This window comes from Hippocampus zosterae, chromosome 4 (assembly GCF_025434085.1).
Source record: "Hippocampus zosterae strain Florida chromosome 4, ASM2543408v3, whole genome shotgun sequence".
Classification (NCBI taxonomy): domain Eukaryota; kingdom Metazoa; phylum Chordata; class Actinopteri; order Syngnathiformes; family Syngnathidae; genus Hippocampus; species Hippocampus zosterae.
In genome coordinates this window covers 23,058,908-23,082,015 of record NC_067454.1, presented here as the reverse complement: position 1 = coordinate 23,082,015, position 23,108 = coordinate 23,058,908, and the positions used below count along the sequence as shown (strand labels likewise).

General features: G+C 45.7%; 1 protein-coding gene across 1 annotated transcript in view; it reads left to right on the top strand.

Annotated features, from left to right (window-relative positions):
- The first annotated feature begins 816 nt into the window (after positions 1-816).
- Positions 817-23,108, top strand: part of LOC127599278 (E3 SUMO-protein ligase PIAS1-like) — a 63,310-nt gene continuing 41,018 nt past the window's right edge. Inside the window, exon 1 of the mRNA XM_052063123.1 lies at positions 817-883. Coding sequence (XP_051919083.1) covers positions 818-883 — 66 coding nt within the window. The 5' untranslated portion in view covers position 817. The remainder of the gene's footprint in view (positions 884-23,108) is intronic.

Here is a 23,108-nt window from a genome sequence, read left to right as displayed (position 1 = left end):
TCTATTGAATTGAAAGACTTGTTTCACTCAAGAGTCTTTTGTGGCTCAATCTTTATGTGAAAATAGATGAATGCTCCAAAGCAAATTATTTTTGATCTGCATGTGTGATGTAAAAGCATTACGTTGCAGGGCAGACGTGACAACTAATAATAATTACAATGGAAAGAGGTAATTGGAAAAAAAGAGCAAAGGCTGTTGTCCTAGCTACCATTTTTGGGGGGCTCTTCATTTGACGGACTTCGGCGCTCCCTACTGGCTCGTAAAGGAAACGCATTTATTGATCGCATTTACTGCTAAGTACGGCAATTATGTACAAAAATGTGCAGTCATTTATTCTGTTCTATGCATGGTTCTGGATGTGTATGTGCAAACTCGAATAACAATTATTGTGATAATAAAAACGACAAGACAATTGCATTCCCAAAGAAATTTGATGATGTTTTGATGTCCATGTCGTGTCTGAATGAATGAAATAATTTATTCTATGATCGCAGAAAGAATAATATAAAAACAGTGTTTAATTATTACCACTGGAATACACTCGCCTCTTTGATGGTTGAGATCTCACTGCATATAAATAAAGCAAAAAAAAAACAAACACAACAAAAAAACACAAAAACAATAGTCTCGTGGATTGAAATGAATTGAATTAAGATTAATAACACCAGCATCACAATGAACTGAATATATAATAACTTCGACGAAAAGGTATTTGGAAATAAAACTTTACACCTGCTCTTTTTGTCGATTATCGCCTTGTGTTGGTGAGCAAAACCTATGGGCTGGGTGCGCGTTCGCAAGCGCCGTGCGCGTCCCCATGGCCGGGCTTCCTAACCACGCCTGCGCAGAGAAATACAAGATGGCGGAGAGTGCGGAACTGAAGGTAAGGCGCAGCCTGAAATCGGGATCGTTTTCAGCGCTTGCCGAATGCTCACTTGTCAAGTCACTCGTGTCTCTGCCGGCTTAAGCGTCCGTGTGCTGAGATTGAATCCGATATGACGTTGACGGCCCAAATAGTCAGGCAACTTTTGGGTGCACGCGGAAGCGTGTTTATGTTGATATGGAGACTCGCGGGTTTGGTTGAACTGGACAGACCCTTTCGCCCCCCACGCCTTTCCCAAGTGAGCGGCTGCTGAATGGGCGGGCATCAATGTTTCACGTTTAAACAGCACGTTAGAAGCTCCCATCACTGCTGTTCGAATGTGCCTTTTGCAAGAAGCAGGCTTGCAGATGTCGGCGAGCGAGCGATTTGTCTCGCCGACTGACTGTCAAGACTGTCAGACGGGGCACGAACATGACAGCGGTTCATATGTGAGTGAGAGTGAGTGTCCGCGCTCTTCACGTTGAATAATCATCTCACACTCACTGTTTATTGCACACTTATTTACACAGCTCAAGCGACGAGTCCAAGCTCTTGAAGCCGAAGTTGATTACCTGTCCCGTTCATATGTGACGCTCACTTCACCTGTTGATGAAAAGAGAAATACTTTCGTGAACCGTTAAGCACGACATCGCACTTTTCGAGAACCATGTGCACGTATTTAACATTGGATACTTGACATCAGTATGTCATTTGCAGCAGTGAAAAGTGAATTGTGTGTCTATAATTATTTTGATAAATTCAATATTTTTCATGTAGGTTTCATAACTTTACAATTTAAAAAATAACATAGCTGGACACCATGTTCATTGAACTCATCACTTGGTAACGGTCACATGTGTATAAATACTGGACTTGACTGCACATTGATCTATTCACACAGCTAAGCCACATCTACCATATACTGCAGCATTAGTCCTGAAAGTATGAAGCCATATAATTATCAGCCCAAACTATGAAATAAGTCTACCAAGTGAGATTCCACTTTTTATGTGAAAGATGCAATGCCGGATGGTGTTTCATAGTGATGGGTCCATGAGGCCTCATGAAGCATGGTGACACAGTGACACACTGTGTTGATACGGTGTCGCTGACCACTGACACCTGCTGGACTTTCAAAATCCCTGCAGGCAACCCACTTGATAGACTGAACTGACTGATTTGATGATGAAGCATACATACAATATCGTTCACATCTATGCACTCATATTGTATTATTCACTGTGTTTGAATAAGGTGAAAATTATGTAACTGAGGATGCTTGTGGGCTTTGTCTTCACAAATTTTTATTCAGAAAAATAAGTTGCTCCAGTGTTTGAATTTCAGTCTGTTGCGTTTCTTGCATGCTATTACAAATAAAGGATATCTTATCTTATTTCCCCTGCTCGCATGGCACTGGTGATGCAGGCGTGCAGAGAAACTGCTTTGAAAGGTGGGAGAGGTCTGGAAAAGTAGTGTGTTGGTCCTTCGATTATAACAGCGGGTCTTGGCTGCGTGCAGTTTTCCCCTCTGCCAGGTATGGCTGGACCTCAGGTATAGCATCTGCTGTTGCACTTCTTCCCAGTCTCCCTACCTCATCATCCAAATGTTGCCACAGGTAATCTAAAAAAAAAAAAAAGAAGAAAACTAACAAATTTGGCATTTAGAACAGTTTTAAAAAAACTAACTTATAATGATGAGTAACATGCCAGATGTACCGTAGTTACAGAGGTGCTTTTGTTGGTATATGATATTTCTGTATGGCAAATTGGACATTTCACCTGCACTAAAATATGTGAATAGTAAACAAAGAGTTACCATGAAATGAAGTTGAATTAAAATGGAAAAAGACATGTCAAAGATCCGAGAGGCACTTGGTGAGACAAGGAGATTTAGAATTGAATAAATACCTTATTCTCCAAAAGGAGATTAAAATGGCTCTACACGGCGGACAATTTGCGTTTGCTCCATAATATGTACGTACTGTAGAACGCCACTCGAGTGAAGTATGCCTCAGCACTCGATAGTCCGCTACTCTGCTGTGCGCGCGCGAGCGCAAGCACGTACTCACGGTGCCGACACAACCCACGTCACATATTAAAGAATCTTTGAACTACAACAACAGCTAAGCTAGCCTAGCCGACACGACGCTCAAAGTCAGACGGGCACGTTTTTCTGATATTCTGTGTGTTTTCCTTTTTACCCAAATATATTTTTTAATTCGAGCAAGGGTGAGGTCTGGCTTGTTTCGGCAGGCGGCATCGCGTCGCTCGACGCACTTCCTGTTTGGCGGGCTTTTGCAGCATCGACGCAGTTCCTGTGTTGTCACGTGATAGTCACAAAGCAGCACACGCACAGACACGTGGATTGCTCTGTGAGCTCGGCGCATCACTAGTGTTTCAGCACAAAATACGCTTTGGGGAATGGGTTGGACCAGGAAGTGGAACAGACGTGGTGTTCATTTGACAGTTCCACACGCATGGACAATCCTGCAGTTAATACAGTATGTACTCCTTAATTTACAATGAAGAGAGTGCTGCTTTGGTCCGGTGTCTGAGGAGCTTAATTTACGAGCGCAGAATTTGTTGTCATGATGAACCTAATGCCCAAAACACCGCTGCCTGCGCCTGCTGGGAATTGCGATCCTCCCAGAGTCCGTTTAGATCACGTCACACTTCTTGCTCATTGAACTATACTCGGCACAGCATTTGTTTTTAATGCCACCTGCATGGCATGTCTCCTTTCTAACTGTCAATCACTCTCGGAAATGTTCACTGCACATGTACGCGTTCTTGCATTCATGATTCATGGGGGTTGGACACAACTTGCGTAGCTAAATTGTTCGGAAAAATGTGGAATAACAGGCCAGTGTGCATCTTGTTTGCTGTTTCTGGATGACCCCTTGCTGATATTTGCTGTGCATTATGCCATTGTTTATTATTTTTTTATCTTTCAATGCAAATACAGTTGTCGGGTACAAATTCATAATCTGCGTCCTCCAAAGGACCCTTCGCAGGCTGGGCCCTTCGAAGTGTCTTCCTCACAAAAATAGTGGTGAATTTGGACAGGCCTAGCGATTCTCACTCGTCTCACTTGTCTGTTCTGTACTGGCGCAAGATAGTGGCAATATGTTTGGCTGTTCAAACTGATGAAGTGTAGAAGAACCGCATCGAAGAAGGGAGTTAGCATGTACGCCACGAAAATGTGCTCCTAAGCAGCTTTCGCCGTCTCCAGGGAAACGAAGGCTAGATTTGAAGGCCGCTTGTATTTGGACACCAGCATGAGATTTGGGCGCACCGATGGTACGTAACTTTTAAATTCGTCCTTTGAAGGGCGCAGCCTAAAAACATAATCAGTTTTGAGTCTCATACAATTGTCTGTCTAATCTGTTAGAACAAATACTGATAACGTTTATTTAGTCATTTTTAGCACTTCTGGTTGGGCTTGTTGTCACAGCTGGGGGAATGCATTGTTTTGGGAGCATGAAAGTTGGGGCCAACACTTGCCAGCTGTTGAACAATGACATGCGTCTTGTTACATGATTTTTTTTCACCCTTGCACTCTCAGTTAATTAAAAAAAAGCAAGTGTCTTGTGCACAGAGACATTTTTTTTCTCCCCCATTGAGTGAAGTTATGAAAACGGGTGATCTATATAATTGGCAAATTATAGTTGGCAAAATGATTTTGTACACTTCAGAGTCTGCAGTTTTAAGTAGTAGTATATTTTCTATGGCAGAGATTGCACCTTTGTAGCAGGTATTGATCTGAGATTTTGTCTATAGACATTACCCTGATTGTATATTCAAATGTAAACGGTGCACATTCACCACATCGGCCACCAGCTTTGAAGCAACCTTCTTTGAAGTCGGTCGTGTTTTCCCAGTGCGTTGTGCTGTCATTTACCGTCCTCCTAAATACAAGACTTTTTAAGCGACTTTTCAACCTTTCTTGAGATATGATCATATCTTCCTAATGGGGGATTTTAACATCCATGTGTGCTGTCCGGAAAAAACACTAGGAAAAGACTTCTTAAGACTTATCGACTCTTTTAATTTCGTGCAGTATGTGACCAGCCCGACCATGAACAAGGACATATTTTAGACCTTGTCCTTGCTTATGGTCTACCGGTGTCAAATCTGGAAGTCCTTGAAAATGGGATTTCTGATCACATGGCAGTTTTATTTGACGTAGTCTTATCGCATGCTGCTGTGAAATCTGCCGCTCCTAGTTGTAAACGCCAAAATTTTAACCCTCGCACTGCTAGTCGTTTCTCTGATGCCTTTAATAACCTTTGCGTACGCTCGTCTAACACAGAGGAACTCACCTCTTGGTTCAACTCGTCATGCCGTGCCATCCTGGATTTGGTGGCTCCTTCAAAAACTGTGCTCCCAAAACCTAAACCCGAGCCATGGTTAAACGACATTACCCGCGCAGCCAGGCAGGGGTGTCGCAAAGCCGAACGCAAGTGGAAAAATGACAAATTGGATGTCTCTTATCAAATTTGGAAAGACTGCTGGCGTAACTACCAGCTCACAGTAAAAGAGGCCAAAAGAGAATATCTGTCGGACCTTATTCAAGCTAACCGTCACAACCCACGTGCACTATTTAAAACGATAGATTCTGTACTCAAGCCCCCTCTGCCTACTTGCTCGGATTCTTCAGCCGAGATGTGCAACAAATTCCTTCAGTATTTCATTGATAAGGTCTCTACAGCTAGGACTCCGGTCTCAAATACAGCATCTGACCCCTCTGTCCATGTTCCATGTTCAGCTGTGCTAAATTCTTTTGAAACTGTGTCCTTGGCGCTTTTGGAGGACGTAGTTCGCCAGACGAAGCCATCTGGCTCCCGTTGCGACTCTCTTCCCCCGCACTTCTTTCAGGAGGTTCTCCCGAGTGTTGGCGCATCGGTCTTGGATATCATTAACAGCAGCCTCTCCTCTGGTGTAGTTCCCCAACAGTTTAAACATGCTGTGGTCCAACCCTTGATCAAGAAACCTTGTCTTGATCCAGATGTGCTGTCAAGTTTCAGGCCCATTTCCAAACTGCCTTTCATTTCCAAAATTCTGGAAAAAGTGGTGCACACGCAGTTGAAACTTTTCTTGGATCAACATAATATCTTGGAGGTCTTCCAGTCAGGTTTCAAGACGATGCATAGCACGGAGTCAGCCCTGTTACGCGTTTCTAATGACATCCTCCTGGCAAATGACTGTGGAGACCCCATGTGTCTAGTTTTATTGGACTTTACTGCAGCATTTGATACAGTGGATCACTTCTGGGGGCCTCTGCTGTTCTCGCTGTATCTGCTCCCATTGGGTTCCATCTTAAGGAAACATGGTATTCCCTTCCACTGCTATGCACATGACTGCCAGATACATGTCCCACTGAGCAAGAAAGACGCCTTCTCATTAAGTCCACTCCTATCCTGTCTGGAAGAAATCAAAACGTGGATGGCACAAAATTTCTTGAAATTCAACGAAAAGAAGACAGAGGTGATATTGTTTGGTCCCAGTGGCCCTTGTACATTCCATCCTGTAGACTTGGGGCCCCCTGTCTCCTTATGTCTCCTGAGTCAACAGTCTCAAAAACTTGGTCCTTAAACTGGACACTGATTTCAAACTCAATCGGAAAATTGGTGCCGTTGTTAAATCCAGCTTCTTTCACCTTAGAGAGCTGGCCAAAATAAAACCTCTCCTCTCACATGAACACTTTGAGACAGTAATTCATGCCTTTGTCACATCCCTGCTCGATTACTGCAATGCCCTTTACTTTAGAGTCAGCCAGTCCTCCATTAAGCGCCTTGAGCTGGTCCAGAATGCCGCTGCGCGCCTCTTGACTGGTACTCGTAAGAGGGAGCACATAACTCCTACTCTGGCATCCCTTCACTGGCTCCCCATTCATTTTAGAGTTATTTACAAAACTAAATACCGTATTTTCACGACTATAAGGTGCCATTAAAAGTCTTAAATTTTCTCCAAAATGGACAGGACGCCTTATAATACAGAGCGTCTAGTGTATGAACTGAGTTCCAAAGCATGACTGAGAGCGCTTCTGGCCGACATGTTGTTTATATAGAGAAAAGGCGGAGTGAGTGACGACAGGCATGCGGAAGTCCGCCAATGAGTGAAGGGCGGGTGTGTAAGAGGACGCTAAAGGCACGTCCCGAGCAGGTACCAGTCGCCAATGAGTGAAGGGTGAGCGTGTAGGAGGTGAAGAGAGAAACGTGAGTACATTGTAAAATGGCTAAATAAAGTACAACCGAACTCAGTTTTGCTTCCGTTTCCTTTTTAAAAATGTGTTTTTAGCGTGTGTGCATGCATGCAGTATGTTTAAGCTGCCGTATGTTTTACCATGCCTGGCTGCGCCCAATAATACAGTGCGTTTTGTGTATGTGTCGAATACAGAAATAGCACCCCTTACTGAGACTGCGCCCAACAACACAGTGCGCCGAATGGTCGTGAAATTACGGTAATACTCATAGCCCTACATTTATCATTCTTTACCCCCCAAAAAAGCTCATATTACTGCAGCTTAATGAGTCACTTACAGTAGTGGTGCAACTCTTCTACGTTTGTATCTCAATGACACTACATTCTACTGCCCTGGTGTTCAAGATACGCACACCAGGGGGACCTGCAATGAATTCATCACAAGGCACAAACTGTTTTATGTTCTATTAATTTAATGAAGTTTGTACTTTGTGTTTTTATGAAGTACAATATTATAGAGTAACACTACTAAGGCTATCTTTCCAAAATCTTGAGACAATATAATCTTATGACTTACTCAGCCCGAAGAGCTGCTGTTTGACCTTGGAAGTTTCCTGTACTGAATGCGTTTCAATTTCCCCATGTTGGATGTTCAGCGACTGTATGAGGGCCAAATGTAGACAATACCGCAAAACGTTTGACAACTACTATCTCAGCTATAAATAAAGACTTTAAAAAAAAATATCCGATTAACACTGGAAGAAAGAAGAGTGACATCTTGATAGTCGCAGGACATTTCAATGCGCTTACGTCTGTGGTCTATCTGTTATTTTAATCCCAAAGAAGTTGCGACATATTCTAGGACTGGGCCAGAGATCATAATTATCAGCAGGCTACAAAACAAAATCTTCTTCTGACTTTCATAGATTAATTTAGATGCAAGAACCCCGTTATTTAGAGAGCCTCCGAATATAATACATAAAACGAGCATGGCCTCGAGCAGGGTGGAAACCAGTAACTAACTTATCAGGGCTTCAATCAAAACATTAAACTTTCAGTGAGATTCAAGTTCCGGCTCGTCACTCATCTTTGACTAGATTTACGCTGCTGGCTCAAGTTCTCATTTTATGAGATGTAGATATGTTTTTTATACAGCCAAGTCCATATTGTCCATATCTTTTCGGCCTTCCTCTTCAATGAAACCATAATGGGGGTAGAATACAAAAAAAGCAACAACCACATCATGGCTGGAGAACTTGTGACTTTTTTTCACCATGCAAAAATCAAACCTGAGGAACTGTGAAAACATTTCACCGCAAAGGCTCATAATATAAAATAACAGACGTTTGTTTGAGCCATCCATTTTCTGTCGAGCTGGTCCCCAAAGTAGCATGTGAGCTTCAGCCAATACCAGCTGACTTTGGGCGAGAGGCTGGGCACCCCCTGGACCGGCAACCGGCCAATCACAAAGCAGAGAAATAAAGGAAAACTAACAGTCACAACTTTGGGCGATTTAGGATATTCTGTTCAGCTAACATGCAAATCTTTGGAATGTGGGAGAAGTCAGAGTACCTGGAGAAATCGCCTACAGCCAAAGGGGAGAACATGCAAACTCCACACAGGAAGGCAGCTGAGATCGAAACCCAGAATCTCAGCTGCCTGTGAGGCAGATCCAGAGGCTGCCGCATTTGTTTGATTATTGAACAGTCATATACCTTTTTCACACCTATCTTAGTATTTCAATCAAAGTAAATGAAAAAGTTCTCTGCTTCTGTCCTGTACTGTAGATATAGTCAAGTCAAGTCAACAGTATTTATAGAGCACTTTCAAACAGCCATCGCTGCATACAAAGTGCTGTACATGGAGCAATTTAACATGCACAATAAACAGCTAGACAAATCGGTAATAAAGGCGGTAGAAAGCACCAAACAGTAAAACCAAGAACAAATCGAAGTCATGCTGAGTCGAATGCCAAAGAATACAAGTGAGTTTTGAGGAGTGCTTTGAAGATGGGCAGCGAGGAAGCTTGCCGAATGTTCAGTGGGAGGTCATTCCAGAGAGAGGGACCAGCAACAGAAAAGGCTTGATCCCCTCTGAGCCTCAGTTTAGTACTTGGTACTTCTAAAATTGTGTTTTAGAATATGTGAATATAAAGTATCTGGTTGTTGAAATCCACAAAGTGTAATTCTCTGTTTTATGTCAGGTTTGACAGCAAACTTCAACTGGTCAGTAGCATTAAACAAGCCTTCTTTGGGAAGAATCGCTCACGATTGATCTGTTCAATTGCTGCTGCTGGTGAAGTGAGCTGAGTTTACATTAACACGACAGCGCTCATATCAACTTTTTGCAAATGCAGTTTTTGACTCATAAATTGTGTTGCAAACCGGTTCTTTCGAGGCATGGTTTCCATTTATTATTGAAGATACTCCGAAACATTTGTGAACGGGAATCGTACTACACTTTTTGTGTCGTCTGGCTTCCTAAATGTTCAGATGCATTACAGATACATTTATGGGATTTAAGCGACACAGCCATACATTCACACTGATCATTCCCCATGTGAGGTCACACGGCGTCATCATTGAGGTGGATAATAGAAACAAAAAACCAAACATCAAATAATGTATACTTTCAGAGTCACTTATTCATTTGCGGTGATCAATTACCATCCCTCAGTGTTTCCGCCGTACGGTCGCGAGGTAATGCGGCGTCACAATGGAAGTGGAGGAAAAATTTCCTTTAGGAAGACCAGACTGTTGCCCTGCTGTGCCTCCTTCAGGGTGCTCTGTCACCAGGTACGATTCTGCCGACGGCCCGCTGTGTCACAGTCACTCATCCTGCGTCGTGTTTTTCGACACGGGATTGGGGGAATTCTTCATTGCGACTTGGGAGCAATGACGTTGGTTTTTTATCGGATTGGATTGAATTGGATAAACTTTATTGTCAAATGTACTGGATGTGTAATATATAGCACAGATAAAATTTCTTCCCTCTCAACATAAAACAAGAGTTGATACGAAGACCAACCATTCAAGGTTGCAAAAAAGAGCTAGCAAACTTGCTGACTCTTGCTACCATGCTATTCTTTTATTGAACAATGCATCCGTTTGATTTACAAGTGCTGTTTTTTTTTTAATCTTTAACCCTTTGAATTTGACAAGTAATGTTATGTTTATACTGTAAGCAATCGAATGCGTCATTGGCCGCATGGAGAATTGTGGGATTATTTGCATATGGATTTTGACGCGGGTTCCCCGGGGCGCTTTTGCCGGAAAAATGGAACCTTTGCAATGATGCGAAATGGTTATCATGCCACTCTTGATTCAACTTGTGATTGGTGATGTGGCGAAAGGGAAACGCGCACCCTGAAAGATAGTAAAGAAATTAAAAACATAAAAATAAAAGTAGACCTTTAAACTCAAAAACTAGTTTTTGAAAGTAGCAGTAGAGTGGTTGGAAAAGTTTCTAAATCAAGCAAATCACTAAGATTAAGCAGACACCCTCAGTAGGGACATGATTCGAACTACGAAAGCTGCTCAATTCATTGCTCAAACCTCATTTAAATATTACTGTAGTTTCTAACGTTGCATTATGATTTACATATTGTTTTCTGGTCGAAAAATAACATTGGGTCAACAAATGTTTACTTCCTTTTTTGAATCCTGTCAGTCAACTTTTCTTTTTCTGTATTTTGGGGGCTGATTCCGAATGTGGACTGGTTTTTTTTTGCACCCACATCAGGTTTTCATAAAAATTAGAATCCAATAATACAATACATCTTTATATAATAACAAGAACATAATATACATATAATATTGTAATGTATTTAGTAACATTTATAAATTAAGGATTAGATTCAGCAACAGGTGGAATTTTTTACTGAAATGTCCTAGCTATAAATCCCAACGTATGATAGAATCCATATTGCGCACGCCAATCTTAAAAGCCAAAAATTAAAATATAGTCAAACCTTGGTTTTCGAACGTCTCTGTTCGCGACTAAATCAGTTTTCGACCAAAAATGTAAAGTTTTTTTTATGCCTCGGATTACGACTAAAAATCGGTTCTCGACCAAACTGAGTGTAGTTGAATGCACCACTTGACTCCTCTCACCTTCTTTACACGAGGAAGTGACGCTTCCTAGTGTAGAGTTCCATTTTGAGCAGACGTGTTCAAGAAAGATTTTTTTTTTTTAAAAGAGCGTGGTTTTGGTTTTCTAACAAATCAGTTTTCGAACAGCCTTCTGAAACAGATTATGGTCGTAAACCGAGGTATGACTGTATGTCAAAAACCTGATGTGCTAGCGAAAAGAAAAAAAAAATTCCTCGAATCAGTGTCAATATTAGGTTTAGGGCACATAAAATGTGCTGTTGACCAGCGTCATCACATGGCTATGAAAAGTAAAACCACTCTTTACTCTCGTTTGCTAATAGTGAGTATAGTCACACCACAGTTCTTTGCATGTTGTGGTTAGTGGTTACCAAGCCAACAAGCCTGGTGTCATGATCACTTCAGAGGTTCTTGAAGCCACTTGGTGGTGGTTTAAATCAGAGTTGACGCTCGTACAGCCAGTTCGTGCCACAAGATGAACAGTCCGCTTAAAGGTTGAACGTTGTTCAAGCTGCTAAAGAGGTGCTTGTGTGTGTCCTCTGTTTACGTTCACTTGATGTATGGTTTGTACGTTACAATACAACACTTACCATTTTCCATGTTGGCTTTGAATTCACCTCCTCCAGTGGGCAGGGTCCCCGTCAAGCATTTGTTTGAAAGTTGGAAACTCCAATATCTTGACAACACGAGTCTGTGTGATCATGTCCTCCTTCCTCTTTCTCTTCTGTTATGACAGACAAAGAGATAAGTGTGATTTTTCCTTCTTAAAATCAAAAATGTTTTGACCTTTTCCCTTGAGAGAAACTGTAAATGCAGTGAAAATTGAACCAGTTTTTTTCACATGACATATAAACAAAAGAGCTGTTGTCAACCAGAGAAGAGCTTGATTTATTCTTTGGAGGCTACGGTGAGGATGGGGCACTCTCGTTCATGTTGCAAGTTCGGAGAATATCCTCTCAGAAAAGTGCTTTCTTTATCTGCCCATTTTTATGCATGAAATGAAATGTGCTTACTGTGTTTTACTATTGCCCAACTAACTATTTTGGATTGCTGGTGGGTATAGATACTGTTTATCAAGATAATGTACCTAAGATAGAAAATCAAGTCATACCAAGGAATATGAATCGGGACAATTGTCCCTTGTTGAAATTGAAACCTGCTCATTTTAGAATGCTTTGCTATAACATGATACAAAATAATTCAATTTCAAGTTAGGGAAAGAGGAAGTTACCTCCAATTTTGCATTAAGGGGTGGCTGATGTCCGGTATTTATCGCTGTTTGCTTTACAGAGACAAATCACATTTTTAGTTTAGTCTTTTTTATCTTCTTGGATTCGTTTTTATTTTTTTCCCTGATACCATCCAAGCTTTGAAACGTTGGTCGTGGTAATGTTTGGAGTGAATGATTCGTGATTCGGTGATTGCCTTTCACCAGGATCCTTTCTTGATACTTGGCAATCAACGGCAAAATGATTTCACGAACATTATGTTGTAGTTTTGTCATGAATCACAAATTTTGACTTTGATACTTGTCAGAGATTCTCACTTGGACAGTTGAACAGAGACTCGACCAGGAACAGATTGTCTTTCACTGCCAGTCAGAAGCTGCACTAACTCATGCTCGCTGTCACGTTGAGCCCGAGGCGATGAGAAATCGCCTCGTGCACAACAGAAAAAACGAGGTGGATCCCCGGAAAAAGCAGACAACGAAAAAATCTTGTAAGAAATAAAGGGTTTTAATAAAGAACAAAAGGAGCCCAAACAGGGAAAACGGTAACAGAAAACGCTGGTCAAATAAGGACCAGGAAAATAAGGAAGACAACCGAAAACGCTCGCGAAACGAATAAAGGGCGAGGAACTACCGAAAAAGGAGAACCGTAACGATGACAATTTGGTCACAACACGAAATACACGAAAGTAGTGGCCGTAAGGCAATAGGGCAGCGAGAAATAGTTAAGCGACGAGATTAGCGATAGAGAGCAATGGCACGGTAAGGAATTCTCCGGCAGTGGGAGGACTGCCGGAGTCTCATTAATATAGGAGGGCAATCAGTCCGAGATTGAGAACAGGTGCACCGAACAGGCGGAGGGAAAAATCCGCCACCTGTCGGCGAGCACGCGACGTGACAGTACCCCCCCCCCCCCCCCCAATGGACGCCTCCCGGCGGACTACCCGGTTTGGACGGATGAGCAGTGTGGAAGTCGCGCAGAAGGGACGGGTCAAGGATCCAGGAGCGAGGCACCCATTGCCGCTCCTCCGGCCCGTAGCCCTCCCAATCGACCAGGTACTGGAAGCCCTTGCCCCTGCGCCGAGAGTCCAGGATGGCACGAACCGTGTACACTGGGTCCCCGTCGACCACCCGCGGGGGCGGCGGCGGAGCGGGAGGGGGCGCCAAGGCGCTGGAAGACACAGGCTTGAGCAGGGAGACGTGGAACACGGGGTGGACCTTCATGGAGGCCGGCAGCCGGAGCCTGTCCGCGACGGGGCTGATGACGGCCTCGACCTCGAACGGGCCAGTGAATCGGGGCCCCAGTTTGGCAGACGAGCCGGCCAGGCGAAGATCCCTCGTTGCCAGCCACACCTTCTCTCCCACCACATATGAGGGCGCCGGGCGCCGACGACGATCAGCGATCTGCCGGTTCCGGGACGCAGTGCGGGACAACGCAGCCCGGGCCTCCCTCCACACGTGATGGGCCCGCTTAAGGTGGTGCTGCACGGAAGGGACCTCCACCTGCCCCTCCTGGGACGGGAACAGCGGTGGCTGGTATCCGTAGGCCGTCATGAACGGCGATCTGCCTGTAGCGGAGGAGACGAGAGTGTTGTGGGCATATTCCACCCAGGGCAAGTGGTCGGCCCAGGATGCCGGACGGTGGAGACAAACACAGCGGAGGGCCGCCCCCAGATCCTGGTTGGCGCGCTCAGCCTGTCCATTGGACTGGGGGTGGTATCCCGAGGTCAGGCTGGCCGTAGCTCCGAGGGACCGGCAGAACCACTTCCAGACGCGGGACACAAACTGGTGCCCCCGATCCGACACGATGTCCGCCGGAATGCCGTGGAGACGGAAGACGTGCCTGATGATGAGGTTGGCGGTCTCCAGCGCCGACGGCAACCTGGACAAGGGCACAAAGTGAGCGGCCTTGGAGAAGCGGTCCACGATCGTGAGCACGACCGTCCGGCCCCGGGAAGGCGGTAGCCCCGTGACGAAATCCACAGCGATGTGGGACCACGGGCGAGGAGGAATGGGCAGCGGCTGGAGCAGTCCCGCCGGAGGTTGATGTGACGACTTGCCGCAGGCGCAGGAGGTGCAGGCCTTGACGAACTCCGTCGCGTCGCGGCGGAGCTCCGGCCACCAGAAACGCTGGGCGACGAGCTGCACAGTCCGGTTCACCCCGGGATGACACGCCACCTTGGATCCGTGTCCCCACTGCAGGACCTCCGAACGAAGGGCAGGAGGCACGAACAGCCTCCCCGCTGGGCACCCTGCCGGCACCTGCACCCCCACCAGGGCGGACTGGATCCGCTGCTCAACCTCCCACTGGACGGCCCCCACTATGCACTGGGTCGGGAGGATGGTCTCCGGGGAACGGTCCCTCCCCGCAGGTTCGTGGAGCCGGGAAAGGGCGTCAGGCTTAGTGTTCTTAGACCCGGGGGAGTAGGTGAGGACGAAGTCGAACCTGGTGAGGAAGAGGGCCCACCGGGCCTGACGGGCGTTAAGTCTCTTTGCGGAGCGGAGATAGGCAAGGTTCTTATGATCTGTGTACACAGTAAAAGGTTCCTTAGCCCCCTCGAGCCAGTGCCGCCACTCCTGTAAGGCGGTCACCACAGCCAACAGTTCCCGGTTGCCCACGTCGTAGTTGGACTCGGCGGCACTGAGTCGACGGGAGAAGAAGGCGCAGGGGTGCAGCTTCTGGTCGACTGGGGAGCGTTGGGACAGCACCGCACCCACCCCTGAATCCGAGGCGTCCACCTCTACGACGAAAGGGTGGTCAGGGTCAGGATGTTGCAGTACCGGGGGACTAGTAAACGCCGCCTTAAGATGAGCAAACGCCGCATCCGCGGCAGGGTCCCACTTAAAAGGGATCTTGACCGAAGTAAGGCGGGTTAGGGGAAGCGCCATCTGGCTGTAACCACGGATAAAACGTCTATAGAAGTTGGCGAACCCCAAGAAGCGCTGCAGTTCCTTGCGGTTGGATGGGACCGGCCAGTTAGTGACCGCACGCGTCTTAATGGGGTCCGCCCGTAGCTTGCCCTGTTCTATAATGAACCCCAGGAAGGAGATGACGGGAACATGGAACTCACACTTTTCTGCCTTGACGAAGAGCCGGTTCTCGAGCAAACGTTGTAGCACCAGCCGAACATGTTGCCGGTGCTCATGCAGTGAACGAGAAAAAATTAAAATGTCGTCAAGATAAACGAAACAGAAGATGTTAATCATGTCCCGGAGCACGTCATTAATGAGGTTCTGGAAGACGGCAGGTGCGTTTGTGAGACCAAAAGGCATGACTAGATATTCGAAATGGCCCAGGGGGGTCTTAAACGCGGTTTTCCATTCGTCGCCCTCTCGGATGCGAACCAAATGGTAGGCGCTGCGCAAGTCAAGTTTTGAAAAGACCGTGGCAGATTACAGTGGGGCGAAGGCGGAGTCTATCAAGGGTAAGGGGTATTTGTTCTTTATAGTGATCTCGTTCAACCCCCGATAGTCCACGCAGGGTCGTAGGGACTTATCCTTCTTCCCCACGAAGACAAAACCCGCCCCTAACGGTGAGCGTGATGGTCTGATGAGACCTGCAGCGAGCGAGCTGTTTATGTATTCCGTTAACGCCTCACGCTCGGGATGGGATACCTGATACAGCCGCGAGGTCGGCAACGGGGCACCCGCCTGCAGGTCTATCGCGCAATCGTAGGGGCGGTGTGGGGGCAAGGAGCGCGCGCGATCCTCGCTAAAGACCTCCCTAAGATCCCGATAGCACTCCGGCACTCCGTCAAGGCAGATCTCCTCGGGGGGCGTGACGCGTTCGTGCCTCCCGACGGCTGACTGTAGGCAGTGCTGGTAGCAATAATGGCTCCAGCTATCGATAGCGGGGCGCGCCCATGAGATCACCGGGTTATGCGTCTGAAGCCAGGGTAATCCGAGGATGATCGGGGCGTTCCGGGACCGCATAACATAAAAACGGCGATGCTCAATATGATTACCGGATAACAAAAGCTTTAGCGGCTCCGTTCGATGCGTTACCACCGCCAGGAGACGCCCATCCAGATCACGCACCCGCTTAGCAACAACCAACTCCTCTAAGAAGCACCCCAGTTCGGACGCGAGATTAGTGTCCATCAAACAGTCATCTGCTCCTGAATCTACCAGGGCCCGAACCCGTCTTGACCGGGACCCGCCGAATACCTCCGCCTCGAGCTCGAGTCTATTGGGGTGTCCTGGTCGCTTGTCGACTCGCCTAGACTCGGAGGGTGACGCGCGAGGTCGTGACTCACAGTAATCGGGAGGAGCGTGGAAAGACGACCCCGGATAGCTGGTTGCGGCGCGGGAGGGTGGTTGGGCGCCGTCTGTTGTAGCATGGTCACGGCGACGGCGCCTTCCTTCCTCCGCACCACCGTCCTTGCCGCCCAACTGCATCGGCTCCTCCGTGGATGCTGTCTCCCGGCCCCGGGAGTGCTCGCCGTACCCCCGATATTCCTCACGGTACGGGAAACGTCGAGACGGGTACCGATCACCTCCTCGCTCCCGGCCTCGTTCCCTCAGGCGATTGTACATCAGGAGGGAGAGGTCGATCAGCTCCTCCAAGTCGGTGCTGTGGTCGCGAGTAGCCAGCTCGTCCTTGAGTTGAGTGTTGAGACCCCGGCGAAACAGTCCACACAGGGCCCGATCGTCGTACCCGCTCTGCGCGGCCAGGATCCGGAACTCGATGGAGTAGTCAGCGACCGAACGCCTTCCCTGCTGCAGGGCGAGCAGCCGACCCTCCGCCTCTCTGCCCCGCACGGGATGGTGGAACACCCGACGGAAGGCTGCCACGAAGTCAGGAAAGGAGGTGCGGAGATTCGGCTTAGCGTCACTGGTCGCGATAGCCCACGACGCCGCCGGACCTGTTAAGAGACTCATGATATAAGCCACCTTGGCGGCGTCAGTGGCGTAGGCGGACGGCTGTTGGTCAAATATGAGCGAGCAATTGTGTAGAAAGTGTCCACACTGCCCGTGCTCACCCCCGTAACGAGGGGGATGTGGAAGCGAGGGCTCCCTCAACATAGTGGGGTACGAGGAGGGCGCCTCCGGAGTGGTAGAACGAAGCCCGGAAGGTGGTCTTCGTTCCTCCACCCGATTTAAGCGAGGTTCGAAATCATCGAACCGGTGAGCCAGCATGGAGACCGCGCCGCGGAGTTCCGTAAAGGCTTGGCTGTGCTGGCTCATTTGCTGCTCTTGTCGAGCAAGAGCGGACAAGATTTTCTCGACGTCTGCGGGATCCATGGTGGCCGGAGAATTCTGTCACGTTGAGCCCGAGGCGATGAGAAATCGCCTCGTGCACAACAGAAAAAACGAGGTGGATCCCCGGAAAAAGCAGACAACGAAAAAATCTTGTAAGAAATAAAGGGTTTTAATAAAGAACAAAAGGAGCCCGAACAGGGAAAACGGTAACAGAAAACGCTGGTCAAATAAGGACCAGGAAAATAAGGAAGACAACCGAAAACGCTCGCGAAACGAATAAAGGGCGAGGAACTACCGAAAAAGGAGAACCGTAACGATGACAATTTGGTCACAACACGAAATACACGAAAGTAGTGGCCGTAAGGCAATAGGGCAGCGAGAAATAGTTAAGCGACGAGATTAGCGATAGAGAGCAATGGCACGGTAAGGAATTCTCCGGCAGTGGGAGGACTGCCGGAGTCTCATTAATATAGGAGGGCAATCAGTCCGAGATTGAGAACAGGTGCACCAAACAGGCGGAGGGAAAAATCCGCCACCTGTCGGCGAGCACGCGACGTGACACTCGCTTCTCAAACCGAAAAACCAGAGCTCTCGCAGCTCCTGCTTGCCTTTATTGACAGTTGATGCAAATTACAAGACACATATCTGAAAAACATTCTTCATTTACATACCACACCCCTCAGTGGACACCTGGAGGCCAAGACACTTCCCTGGTACAAGCACCAACATCTTTCCATGATCTGATACATCTGTAACTTTCAGCATTCTGTCCTCCCTATCCGCCCGAAGTTGAATCTTTATTCCTAATTTATCAGTTAACAAACGCCTTGGCTTCATTCACCTCAAACTGACCCCTGATTCTCTGTGCTCCATTGTGTACCAGCTGTATAAACACACGCGTTCTAGGCCAATCAAGCATGTAACAAAATGAAACTGTTAAACGTGATACCATTGTGTTTGTCTATTCACCATCAAAACTGTACTTGCATAAAATACCTCAATACTGCTAATGAAACGGTACCATGGCTAAACTGTTAAATATAACTTTAAAAGCAGTGCAAATATTAACTGACAGCTTAACCAACTGCAAATTTGTTTTATTTGTATTAATGATCAAAATTACTAATTAAAATACAGTACTTTTGATAAAATGAACACATTTATTTAGAACATTTGAAACGCTTTCAAACAATTAAATACGAAAAAAAACCATACGACTGATACAATATACAATGATCCCTCACTACTTTGCGGTTCGTTTATCGTGGGTTCAGTGCATGGTGGGTTTTTTTCAAACATTAAAAAAAAAATATATTTTTTTACATATACATGGAGTACAGTACTGTATATGTTGCTCTATGTGACTCGCTGTTGTTTTGCAGCTTCTCGCGGATCGTTTGCAGACTTAAAAAAAAAATTGTTATTGTTGAATGCAATGATAGTTTTTTCTGTATGGATTTAGAATGTCCCACTGCGTTTGAATGCATGTTGCGTCTGGTGCCGAACATGTTTACGAGAGTTATGATCTTCGTTTTATAGATGAACCATAAAGACGGATGATCAATAATCCAAATACCGTAAATTCCGGATTACAAGCCGCTACTTTTTTCCCACTTTCAACACTGCGGCGTGTAATATGAAGCGGCGTTTGAATTTTTTTTTTTCCATCGTCGGAAAAACATGGACCAATAAAATGAATGAGTCTTTCACTGAGGTCCAATGAGATTGTATGACTAATCACAACTTCCGCTCTTTTTGCTGTAGCGGGGGAAAAAATGTGTTACCCGGCAACAGTCGACCAATAAAAAGAATGAGTAGTACACAGGGGTCCAATGAAATTGTATGATTACCGGTAATCACAACTTCCTTATTTCAGTCTTTCTTCTAACCCTGATCATCATGGAGAATACCAGACAAAAAGCATATGATGCAGCTTTTAAACTAAAAGCGATCACTCTTGCAGTTAAAGAAGGAAATCAAGCTGCTGCCCGTAATCTTGGCATAGACGAGTCTATGGTGCGAAGGTGGAGGCTCCGGCAAGAAGAACTGAGCCAGTGTAAAAAGACAACCAAAGCTTTTAAAGGTTTTAAAGGTGGGCCGTCGTGGTGTTATAGATTCATGAAACGGAAAAGCCTGTCTATATAGGCACACACGACATTGTGGCAGCAGCTCCCTCCCAATTACGAGGACAAACTTGCTTCGTTCCATACCTTCACACAAACAAAGATATCGGGGAATTCCATCAGCCCAGATGAAATAATAAATATGGACAAAGACCCTCTGACATTTGATTTGCCTCTCACTCGGACTGTAATTAAAAAAGGTGACTCCCCGTCATACTGAAAACAAGCGGCCACGAGAAAACACATTTTATCTGTGTTTTGAGCCGCACAGCATCGGGCCTAAAGCTGCCAAAGATGATCATTTTTAAGCGTCTGTCTGTAGAAATAATTTCATATATCTTTTCCCATTTATATGATTTGCATTATTCCATTTAAAGTCTAGTGGGCTGCAGTATTTCTCCTCGTAATTACGCAAATGCACATCAAGATCTCTCTTTGTCTGGCCTCTTATTGTGTTTCAGCGTAATTTAATTGTGCAAATGCATTTATCATGCTCATAAACATATGGAGATTATTTTAACCTTAAGAAATCTTGCGGGTTTTTTTTCTGCGGGGTTTCAGCGGGGACCGCGTCGGCGGCCTCACCCGGAGGCGCCCCACGGCGGCAGGGATGCAGAAGCAAACCCCCACCTACTCATTGGCCAGCGGTTTATAGTACGGTGCGGCGCATGTAATGACAAAATTGATTTTTATTCATAAATCTGAGCATGCGGCTCTTAATCAGGTGTGGTCTATAGCCTGGAATTTACGGTATTTAAATACAAGTCAAATGGAACAAGGCATCCGAGTGATCCACTCGCTTTTATAAGCACAATAAATAAGTTTTTTCGTTTAACTCTAGCCATAGCTTGATGGAGACCCAACCAGCCGATTTCTGTTTTATAACAGCATACCATGGTATTTATAATCGAATCAATAGTTAAGCGCTCACTCTATATTACAAAAGGCACCGAGTGCGTACATAGCGCCAGGTGCTCCACTTCTTGTCGGCCCACAGACTCGCTGCTGTCTTTGATGAGGCAGATGACTGCCGTGTCGTCTGCGAACTGTATGAGTTTGATAGCTGGGTGCGTTGAGGTTCAGTCTCTCGTGTCGAGGGAGAAGAGCAGTGGAGAGAGGATGCATCCTTGGGGGGCCCCAGTGCTGATGGGGCATGTTGATGATGCCCTTCCGAACCTCGCAGGTTGTGTCCTGCCTGTTCGGAAGTTGAGGATCCACTGGCAGATCATAGGGGACACACTGAGCTGGAGAAGCTTGGACGTGAGGAGTTCCGGGACGATGGTGTTGACCGTAGAACTGAAGTCCACAAACAGGATCCTTGCGTAGGTCCCTGTGCTGTCGGGTGCTCGAGGATGTAGTGCAGACCTATGATGACTGCGTCTTCCACAGACCTGTTTGCCAGGTAGACAAACTGCAGGGGGTACAGCAACGGGCTGGTGATGTTCTTTAGGTTGTCCAGCACAAGGCGTTCGATGGACTTCATGACCACAGATGTCAGAGAGACAGGCCTATCTATAGTCGGTCAGTTCTGATGTTGCAGATTTCTTGGGTACTGGGAATATGGTGGACTGTTTGAAGCAGGATGGGACCTCACACAGCTCCAGGAATCTGTTGAAGATCTGTGTGAAAACCGGAGCAAGCTGGTCAGTGCAGGGCCCTGCAGCCTTCTTTGTCTTCTTCTGCTTGAAGAGCCATCTCGTGTCCTGTTCGTGGACCACCAGGGCAGGGAATGGGGTTTGCTGTGTGACGAAGGTAGTTTCTGATGGGGTGGACAGGTGTGGGAAGTGGAGATGTCCTTTTCGAATCTGCAGAAAAAACATGTTTAGAGTGTCTTATTGTTCATTACTTGAGGTTTATTGTGTCCTGTAGTTTTTAACTGCTTTCATTTGCGTTTTCCCCTGTAATTCCAGTGGCCTATTCGTCCGTTTAATATAATGTTTCACCCAATTAGCTGTAAGAGGACATCCGCCTCTCTCTAAAAATATTTTAATCAGGGAAACTGTCATGAATTTGGCCAATTATACCCAATTTGAGATGATCAGAGTGCTTACTGGACGAGTATTGTTATAACAGGTGAAGCGAACCCTTTGCCAGTGTTGAACCTTTTTAAATTATTGTATGAATTCATAATAACACAAAGTACATTTGTCTATCAGGCCCTCAAATCTGTCCTGTTGCGTTTAATTGAGTTTCAAAGGAGTCCCGGCCTGCCACAGCTTCCTTTGAACTGTCTTCTCTCTTCTCTGCAGCAGCAACATGGCAATACAAATAAGCATCTGTGCTTTGGCAGCTTATAGGAGGAGACAGTCTATTTGTAGAGCCTGTGGCTAGGTTAATCCCCAATGATACAGGCCCTCTGCTAGGCTCTCCTACCTGTTCTCTTGCCTCTGCCTTTGTGTGCATGCAAAGCATTCACACTCTTGGCACCTCACTATTAAATTTAATTATGATACGTTTACAGATTATGGAGGGATGTTCAATCAATATCTATCTATCTATCTATCTATCTATCTATCTATCTATCGATCTATCGATCTATCGATCTATCGATCTATCGATCGATCTATTTATCTAATCGAGCTACAGATATAGATAAATAAATAGATATATTTTTTCCTGTAATGGATAGATTTCCTTTTCCTTCCTTTTCAACCCATATTCGTGTTGACACATATTTTCATGATTAAAATAAATTAGACCCACTGATGTCCATTAGCTTTTATTCAAACAAAAGGAAGGCAGAGTCATTGGAATCTCATATTTGCCAACACACGTTTCGTCATCATTTAAAAAATCCACCAGTGATGTTTCAATTGTCTGCAGTCAAATTACTCATACCTGTCAACGTTTCGGAGCGCCAACCTGTATAAACTACCAAAATAAATCCTTATAAAGAGCAACAAAAAAAATCATTATAAAGAGCAAAAAATCCTTATAACATACCACAGCATTTTATATGTCAAAATAACGGCAGAAAAAAAACCCGCGAAATTTTCAATGATATTTATTGTAGATCTCCATAATACAATATCTGGTTAATGTCTAATCATCAATGCCATTCATATTTACTTTGGAAATGAAAGCATTCGAGTAGACTAGCACCATTCTGGGGAAAAACAAACGGAACTACCTGTTAGGGGGGGGGGGGGGGGGAATCGGAAATTTTCAGAATCCATATGATTTGTGCGAAACGGCCATATACGTAAGATTCACCACAGAATCCATATGAACTATGGCTAAACCGTATGAGTTGACAGGTATGATTACTGGCAAGAATCCTCACAATAGTGTTAGTGATGAAGGTTATGTTGTTGATATTTACGTTCAACTGGATAACTGTATTATTGCCCACAAAATACTTTACACATCTCCTACTTCAAA